We start from the raw sequence: 9,859 nt of genomic DNA, 5'->3' as shown, positions 1-9,859 counted from the left end.
TAGAACCCATTTATTTGTCCTTTAGCAATCCATGGTACTGCAAAACTTTTCTCCAGCAACTTATTTCAAATTACTTAATTTTCTTCCTATCACTTTCTTTCACCATCCAGTTTTCACAGACATACATTGAAAGTGGAAGTGTGATGGCTTGGACCAGCCTGACTTCAGTATTCAATTATACATCTTTATAAAGCCATCACTATTTAATCATATGTCAGTATTCATTCCACAAGTAACCTAAAAACAAGGAACTAAGTGTGCTAGAATCATCCCCTCTTTATGTGTTCCTCTTGATCACCTCATGAAGAGAGCAACTTTTTGAAATAAAAAGCTTGAATTAACCATAGAGGAGGTCTGTTTGATCAGAAACACTGAACATAAGAAGGTGAAACAAGGAATTGTCTGAAAAGCCCACCTTCTTCTTTGTTTAGGCTAAAGACTCATTAGTTTAAAGAGTCTACTAACTGAGCTACAGATCCCTTGATTCTAGGCTGTTAAAACCACAGTTGTTAAAGACTATAGAGACTTTTCTTTCTTTGTTAAATATTAGAAAGTCAAATGAAGCCCAGCAAGAACCAAGTTCAGCACCAAATTGCTAGAAAGAAGAAATGAAAACATGATGGGCTTTTTCAGTTAGCATATCCATAAAACAACAACAACAACCCTTACTCATTTCATTTATCAGTCATCCTGTCATCATAGTTTCAAGGCAAGAGACAATAATTACAGAAGAAAACACAGTAATATTGATAAAATATAGTGCTATATATAAATAGTCACAATCAAAAGCAATAACATAAACACAATTTTCAGCACTGAAAAATAAGAAAAGGACAAAATTTACACTATTTAGCAAGGGCATGAATGCTATAAAACCATGGCGATTACATACAATGTTAAAAAAACCCCAGAGTACATTTCAAATTCTGAGGTAATTGAAAACAAAGCATTTTCCAAACAAAAGATCAGCCTATTTCTAATCATAGCTTACTGCCAAGGTAAGATAACACAAGCTTTTATAACTATGTCTCATTTTTAGGTACTGTACTTCTAATGTACGTATATTGTTTTACAGCCATACAGTACTCTATATACATTTCAGAGTCTATGTTATTACATTTTAGTTCTTTACTATTTGCTTTAGAATTTCTATAGGATTTTATAGTATGTTTTACTTGTTTTAGCATTATTTTATGTTAATTTGGAAATGGCCTAAGGGCTAATAAATAAACATTTTTCTCTCCCTTGATAACACAAGTAAAGAACATCTCTTCACTTCTCCATCATCAGTGTCACAGTTCAATATTGGAACATGCTGCTATGAAGAGTCAGTTCTTTTGATATTGAGCTTTCTCACAAGAAGTCCCAGTTGAGCAATCCAACTTTTTGAACAGGGAGATGATGAATAGTTTGGAATAGCATAGGACCAGTGTATGGAAGCTGAAATATTGCCAAACAGTTTACTCAGAGTTTCTTTAACCTCTTGATTTCTCAGGCTGTATACAATGGGATTAAACATAGGAATCAGGACAGTATACAGTAGGGAAAGTATTTTATTTGATTCAACTGATTCTGTCCCTATGAGGACTGCATACGTAATGCTCAGTGTCCCGTAGAAAGTACTTACCACAATAAGGTGAGAACTACAAGTGGAAAAAGCTTTCTTCTTTCCAGAGGATGATGGGATTTTGAAAATAGTCAATATAATATAGACATATGATGTGATGGTCAAGATGAACGGACACATTGACACTGCAAAACTTGATACAAAAATAGCCACTTCTGCTCGGTGGGTGTCAGAGCAAGACAATTTCAACAAGGGTGTCAAGTCACAAAAGAAGTGATCGATATGATTAGGACCACAGAGTGTTAAAGAAGTGGATACAATCAAATTCAAAGCAGCAGCTGACAAGAAGCCCCATAACCATGTACAAGTGATTAACTTAAAGCAACAATTCCAGCTCATCAACTTTGTATAGTGAAGTGGGTTACAGATGGCAAGATAGCGATCATAGGACATCAGACAGAAGAAAACATTCAACAGTTCCAAGGGCACAGAAATGTACAGCTGTATGATGCAACCTGTCACTGAAATGGTTTTCTCCTTTCTCAATAATCTACCAACATCTTAGGGGTGTGTTGAAATGTACCAGATCTCTAGGAATGATAAGTTGCCAAGAAGAAAATACTGGTGGTGGAGCCTCTCCTCAAAAGAAATAGCTACAAAATGAGAGCATTCCCAATTATGTTAAGAAATATTGCTAAAAGAGTGGGAAGATAAAAAACTGAAGTTTTCTTTCAGATTCCCAAAGCCATGGAGATTAAAAAGGTCAAAGCTGTTCTGTTTCTATATGCGTCTTGCTTTGGAGATCCAATTTGGAGGAGAAAAGATATTTATAAAATTAATAATGTGTATAGTTATGGATTTGCATTGCAAGTATAATTTGACATGCAGCATATGATCTATATACATATGTGGGTCTCTAAACTGTAATTATTATTCTGTTCTCTCTTTATACTGAATACTTTATATCATTTCAAGATAATTTCTTATTACTATTGTCATGAAATATACACATTGAACACCAAGCGGGATATACACATATATACTAGCCTATTTCTGCAAGTTCAAAATTCCCTCCATTTTTGATAAAGTGTCCTCATTACCCTCCATGTCCTTTTCTTTCTTGGATCTTAAATCACACCCAAGGCCACATTGCCTTTTTCATCACGCACATCGAACCAAACCGGCTGCACATCTAAATTTCTCTTTGAAGGATGACTTTTAAGCCTGTCTCTTTGCTATTTCCTACTTCCTCTGTTGGCTGTTTCCCTTGAATTAAAATTCTTTCCCTTGTGGCCCAACTAGCTAATATTAAATTGTGAATAATTACCCCAGGGAATACTGCTGGTGGGTATCATTAAAATTAATGGTACAATAAAGAAGGTACATTTATAAAAGCACCGGAGAGTATAGATTTTGAAGTCTGTGAGTTGTTTGTGTGTTGTTTAAAATGATATTTGAGATTCAGTTTTCTATAAAGCCTTCTTACTGAAAGTGGTGACCCATGGACCAGTCACAAAGCTGCACTAGTTTCCATTGAAATGAGTTGGGCTCAGGTTAGCTATGAGTAACCTTTTTGTGTTTTTGTATGTTTCCCCCAGTGATACTCAAGTGTGAGTAACTTTGTGCCTGACCAGACAGGCCAAAATAAAGCTGCTTTGAGTCAATGGGAGGTATGCTTTTTAAATGATGCATGTGTTCTAAGAGGCTGGAAGCTGCACCAAAGCCATGTTCCAATCCTAAGAACTGGAGCACAGCTTCTGGCCTCTTAAATGTGTGTGCCATTTAAACAGCATTCCTCAGAAGTGACCCAAAGCAGCTTTATTTTATTATTATTATTATTTTATTTATTTATAGCCTGCTTTTCCAAGGAGATCAAAACGGGTTACAACAGAGGTACTAAACAATGTACCATTTGCAACAGTATCTACATTATAAAATCTCAAACAAATACATCAAATTTTTAAAAACAAGATAAAAATTACAAACATTAAAAACCACAATACCTAGCTTAAAAGTGCTAGTGTAACAGGGAGAGAGCAGATATCACAATGCCTAGGGGAAAGCCTGTTGGAAGAGGTAGGTCTTCAGCTTCTTCCTGAACAGTTCAAAGGAGGTAACCTGTTTGTTTGGGCCCATAGACATCAATTCCATGCAGACTTTTCACACTGAACACAGCAGGACTTGCTTTGAGATATGCATAGGCTTATGATGTTTGTCTCAATCTAATTCAAAATGTCTAGAAAATCATGAGATCTAAATTTTGGGGGGAGGCACGATCGAAGAAAAATATAATAAATAAATGTTAACTATTTATAGGCCGGAATCCTGCTGGTCACATACACATGTGTAACTCAGCACATATGGGAAATTGTATTGGGAGTTATTCATTAGCTCTTTGTGAAACATCCATCAATTTTGTCAGGCAGCTGTGAAGCCCTCAGAGGGATGCCACAGCTGTTTACTGGATGAGGAGGGGGGAACTAGTCAGCACCCATCTTGACAACAAGTCTACAGTTGATGGAAATAAAATGAGGTTACTGTCCTACATCTACAGTGAGTCAAGATCTTGGTCAAGGACCTCAGTTTTGTTCCCTGGGCTACATAACTACATCCATGTGCCCTCTGGTTTTCCCTCACTCTGGAAGTAAATTGTTGTGGTAGAACTCTTGTGGCTTGACACCCATCTTAGTGGGGGAAGAAGAGTGATCTGTGGTTACATAGCCAGAGGCTTCTTGCCCACCCTCTCCCCACCAGCCACTGAATAGTTGTAGAGTGGAGTATAGGACTAAACAGTAAGTCAGGGAAGGGACTTTAGATGTTGTGGAGGTTGGAAGGGAATACCATCTTTCACACCCAAGCAAAGAAAGATGTAAACAGGTATAAGGTTGTTGTTTTTTACACCAAACCCACTTGGCTAAAAAAGCCTGCGATAGTTTTGCCTTACAGTTACCATAAGTTGGAAATGACTTAAAGGCAAAAGGCACATGAAAATGTTTCATGCTTCTGGTTCCCATATTAAATTCGTTTCATATTTTTGTGTTTCGAAGACAAACATTTCTAGTATAGAACTGTGATATAGCTTAACACATAATTCGGTTTTCCACATGCTTATTGGTGAAATGAAATATCATGGGCAGAGGTTCAAAGACGTACAAGAATATCTCAGTGGTAATGTGTGAACCACTTCTCATATAAATATGTAGTGTAAATGACTAGAAAAAATAAAGAAGATTTTGAGCAGCAGTGGCAGCGGGAGAGAGCACAGGTGGAGTCTCCAAGCCACCCCACCCCAAACCCATAGAATAAGGGCACAAGGAAGGCTTTCATTTAAATTAGTAAGGGATTTTGGAGAGATGGTGTCTATTCCAGAAACCTACCAAGATGAATCATTGGAGGTATTTGAAAGAGTATAGACATGGTTTAATAAGATTATATACTATTCATTACATCTGTACTAAATTTTAACAACTAAAATGGGCAAAGATCAATTTTATATGTGGTGAGATGGATTAATTCAATTGTATTGCCCATATCATCAAGCATTTTGATGACTCAAGTAGCTTGCCCATTACTTTTATAGTTCCAAACATCAATTGAGACATATAGAGCAATCCTATACATGTTTATTCTAAAATTACTTTCATTGTACTCCATGAGGCTTACTTTGTGAAACTCTACATCAAATGGAGATCTCAATTAGTAAGATACTGGTTGCAGTGAAATAAATATGTAAATCTTACTGGTGGCCAAATTCAGTCCCATTAACTTTGGTTAATTGCAAGTTTCCAGTTGGCCTAACCTTGCACAGTGAATCACACCATTGACAGATTCATATGGAGATTGCCCTGATCAAACATTATGCCCTTTATAAAATATTGGATCTCATATGTCACTGGACTTCAACATTTCTATTTTCTAGAACTCTTCTTCAACAGTATTTTTCTTTCTCCAGTGCAAATCTCTGGTGTATTACTTTAACAAATAATGTAAGTACAAATTAATTGTCACAAGGGGGGGGGGAGTTAAACACACTTATGTAATACAACCAACCAGCCACCAGTTGGAATTACAAGTGGCATGGGGAGTGTATAAAACCCCTTCCTTACAAGCCATTACTACCATAGGAAATGAAGATCACACTTCTGGTTTGGTCTACATGTGAGTGATCCAGGCCGCTGTGGTACTGATGTTACTTAACAATCTAAGAAAGAAAAGACAAATGGAGGTAATGGATTAAATGAGAAGTCAAAGGCTTTCACAGTAGGCATCCATAGTTTTTTGTGGGTTTTTTTGTGGCCATGTTCTCTAAAGATGCCAGCCACAGCTGCTGGTGGAACATCAGGAATAAACTGTTCTAGAACATGGCCTCATGGCCTGAAAAATCCACAAAAAGCGATTAAATAAGAGTATTTGCAGTCAGATGTGGGGATGCTAACTTAACTGGTTTTTAAGGGCAGATATAAAAATGGATTGCACATTTCTCTCTTACATGATGTGCAATCTTCAAAGATGTTTTCAGAAAACATTATTTTAGTTAAATATTTCTATAAAACAAGAGAAATTTAACAACAATCCTCAGCACAAAGACCCAAGTATATTTAATGTAACATGCAATAAGTAGTTTACTGGTTTCATAATACATAATTTTCATTTGCTGGTCGATCCAGATTATTAATTTTACCTACTTCCTTCTTCTCCCCAAATCAGGATTCCCTAAAAGAAGATGTTGTACATGGAAACAGAACAACCATGAATTTTTTAATGCTCTGTGGCTTTGGGAATCTACAAGACCATCATTTATATTTTTTCCCATTGTTTTTTGGAATATACTGCATAACAATTATGGTTAATTCTCTCATTGTAATAGCTGTTTCAATCAATAAGAGACTCCATACTCCAATGTATTTTTTGCTTGGTAACTTATCATTCCTGGAAATATGGTATACTTCAAACATTGCCCCTAAGATGCTGGTAGATTCACTGAGAAAGGAGAAAATAATTTCAGTGACAGGTTGCATTATACAGCTATACATTTTCTGTGCCCTGGCAACTGCTGAATGTTTTCTTCTGTTGCTTATGTCCTATGATCGTTACCTTGCCATCTGTAACCCACTACACTATACAAAGTTGATGAGTTGGACCTATTGTATTAAATTAACTATTTGTACTTGGTTATGGGGTTTCCTGTCAGCAGCTGCACTGAATTTGATTGTATTCACATCTTTAACTCTCTGTGGTCCTAATCATATTGATCATTTCTTTTGTGACTTGACGTCTTTGTTGAAATTGTCCTGTTCCGATACACATGTAGCAGAGGTTGCCGTATTTGTAGCATGCTTTGTAGTGACATTATGTCCTTTCCTCTTGACTATCACATCGTATGCCTATATTATATCGACTGTTATCAAAATCCCATCATCCTCTGGGAAGAAGAAAGCTTTTTCAACATGTAGCTCTCATCTTATTGTGGTAAGTACATTCTATGGAACATTGGGCCTTACATCTGTAGTTTCTATAGGGACAGAATCAGCAGAATTAAACAAAATACTTTCTTTACTGTACATTGTCCTGACTCCTATGTTTAACCCCATTGTCTATAGTCTGAGGAATAAAGAAGTGAAAGAAACCCTGAGCAAACTATTCCGTAATGTTTCAGCATCCATAAACTTGTGGAATGTTACTCGAAAATATTTATCTCTCTGTTCAAAAACCTAGATTGTTCAACTTGGTTTTTGCTCTGGGAAAGTTCTGCAGCAACAGAAGGAACACTTCATCATAGAGTGTATCTATATTGTAGTAATAATCTAGTTTGACATCACTTTGACTTCCATGGCTCCATGCTCCAGAACACTGGCATTTGTAATTTTGTGAGGAACCAAAACTCTTTGGTAAATTAGACTAAAGACCTTGTGAAACTACAAATCCCAGGATTCCATAGGATGGTACTATGTCAAACTGCATTATTCCTACAGTGTAGATACACCCATAGTCTTGTAATGTTGAATTTTGACACATGAAGTACAGAATCCAAATGCAGTTATTTGAGGGTGTTAGGTAAATGCAGTAATCAGAAATTTCTTGACAGCAGAAAAGCATTTGCAATGGAGTGTGGCTTCTCAAAGAACCCAACAAATCTGATTTCAAATACCATTTTTCTTATCTCATGGTTTCAGATTTTCTTTTATATTACTCAATTGTTGAATTTAATGTTGTTCGTATCTCCATAGTTTTATACTATTTGCTCCCTTGCTATTTGTCAGTACTTTAAAAAAATGCCTTGATATTTTTCACTGCTGAAAACGGTGTTTCCACTTCTGCTTTTGTGACTTTATATCAGTATATTTGTATTGCTGTTACTGTGTTTTATTATGTAATTATATATATTAGTTTGAAATTTAATAGAATAACTCCTTTTGTGGTGGGAGTTATGCTAACTGAAATAACCAGTCATGTCTTCATTTCATGTAACTAGTTGTGTGTTTACCTTAACTTGAATCTTGATGTGGTTAATGCTGCTGTAGCTTTTTTTAAATAATAATTTTTAAAAAGAAAATGATAATCCTATGGTGTTTATTCACTAGGATTCCTATAGCCTGGAATCTAGAAGTCTGTAGCTCTATTAATGGAATTCGTGATTCATGAATTACATTGCCCATGCAGGAAAACAATATGTAGAATAACCAAAATAGGAGATCCTGGTTGCTCACAAAACTATGTATTTTATTTATTGCAAAAAGGATAGCTATTGAAGCTACCCAAGAAGTGCTATTTCACATTCATGACAGTTGTCCTTTGATTATCTACCAGTTATGGACATTGTGCCTAGCTTGTTATACTGTGCATTGTGATCTCCCTCTTTTAGGATGTGGTAGCTTCAACAGCCATCCTTTTTCAATTCATGCTTCTGACAGAGCTGGCCAGGCAACATTCCAGGTGTTGTAAATGGTAAGTGCACCCCCTTCCAAATTGGATTGGCTGCAGAATTAAGATCAGAATACTTTGACATTGTGCTAATTGCTGTATTCTATCTAGACAGGAGGAGATGCTGTGATAGATGTAATGCCATTATTTGAAGCCATACCACGATATTTTGGATGATGGACCTCTTTCAGGCTCAGTGAGCAGGCAAAGATAGAATGAATGGGTCAGTGGGGGAGTAGCTGGGGGATTGGAGAGAAGGAGGTGGCATGGATTCAGTTCCATGTTCTCTCTCACTGAGATTCCAGGGTCTCTCCTTATTTCTTTAGTTTATTTACAGTTATACACAATTATTTACAACTAATCATCATGTTCAGCAATGTATGTCTTTGGACACAGCTTCTGCCTCTGCCTCTGCCTTTCCTTCCTAAATTAAATTCCCAGAAACTTTTCACCTGGATGTAACAATCCTTTAAGGGGGGTATCACCATATAGAATTCAGGCCACTGACTACTGATCTTGTTTTGGTGACAAAAAAATTGCTTCTTTTGAACTCCAAGACCCTAGTCTTACACATCTTCCCAATCCTAGAGGTAGTCAAGAGGGCATGGCTGGGTATTGTCCTGTGGAAGTAGACAGGACAACAGTACTCTTTAAAGTTTTTGGTCTTAGGAAGATTGTAAGCCTGGCGGGCATCCCTCAATTGCAGGAGGATGGCTGTTATCAATATCTGCCGATATTGTGAGACCTGAGGTATATCTTTAACTCTTCTGATTTGGCAGGGGCAGTTTTGATTAATCCTCTGTGGTCTCACTATTTAGCTCCTTTTTAAAATGTCCCAATTTCTTTTTCTTCCTCCCACTTTCCCCCTTTGCCCTCAGCTTACTTCAATCACATCAATTGAAATTCAAAGTGCAAAAGAAGTTTGCACTCAATTTAACAGGAGATAGAGGAGAGGAGGGAGCAGAATCTTGTTCTTCCCAGTAGTTCATGCAAAAGCAAACTGCTGCCACATTTCCTTGCTTATATGTTCTTCTTCATTAATAACTTTTGCCATCTTGATCACACACTAATGTTGCTTGGCCAAATGTGTCCCCATTTTCATCAGTATGGAGGGCATACTGAAGCCTTAGGACACTTTTCCTTTAAAGTAAATCAGAAGGAGTTCCCAAAAGGACATCTGCCACAGCCCAGTTCTCCTGCAGTAGTAGGTTTCACTGCTGATCTTGTTTTGTTTTGTTTTTAATATCTAAACTTTTGATCCGAGTTAATACCACTTGCCACCTTCCTCCCAGATGGTATGCAAATTTTTATCAAAGTAGAATGCTTTTGAAATTATACAGCCAACTAATGAATGCACTGAATTGTCAGAAT

The 9,859-nt window shown here is 36.7% G+C and overlaps 2 protein-coding genes across 2 annotated transcripts; one reads left to right on the top strand and one right to left on the bottom strand.

Annotated features, from left to right (window-relative positions):
* Positions 1 to 1,318: 1,318 nt before the first annotated feature.
* Positions 1,319 to 2,020, bottom strand: LOC121933709 (olfactory receptor 1038-like). Its single transcript, XM_042473696.1, has one exon. It carries the CDS (start codon positions 2,018 to 2,020, stop codon positions 1,319 to 1,321), a length of 702 nt encoding a protein of 233 aa, XP_042329630.1.
* A 2,900-nt stretch (positions 2,021 to 4,920) lies between these two features.
* Positions 4,921 to 7,282, top strand: LOC121933708 (olfactory receptor 11A1-like). The gene is made up of 2 exons (XM_042473695.1): positions 4,921 to 4,962; positions 6,275 to 7,282. Exons 1-2 carry the CDS (start codon positions 4,921 to 4,923, stop codon positions 7,280 to 7,282), a joined length of 1,050 nt encoding a protein of 349 aa, XP_042329629.1.
* Positions 7,283 to 9,859: the final 2,577 nt, after the last annotated feature.

This window comes from Sceloporus undulatus, chromosome 6 (genome assembly GCF_019175285.1).
Source record: "Sceloporus undulatus isolate JIND9_A2432 ecotype Alabama chromosome 6, SceUnd_v1.1, whole genome shotgun sequence".
NCBI lineage: Eukaryota > Metazoa > Chordata > Lepidosauria > Squamata > Phrynosomatidae > Sceloporus > Sceloporus undulatus.
Note: the sequence above shows the minus strand (reverse complement) of the source record. Positions and strands in the feature narration are given on the sequence as shown.

Bases quoted from the DNA above. Each gene is read 5' to 3' on its own strand.
- LOC121933709 (XM_042473696.1), bottom strand. From the start codon at position 2,020: ATGTCCTATGATCGCTATCTTGCCATCTGTAACCCACTTCACTATACA.
- LOC121933708 (XM_042473695.1), top strand. From the start codon at position 4,921: ATGGTGTCTATTCCAGAAACCTACCAAGATGAATCATTGGAG. The intron at 4,963-6,274 runs GTATTTGAAAGA...TCCCCAAATCAG, and splicing joins ACCAAGATGAATCATTGGAG to GATTCCCTAAAAGAAGATGT.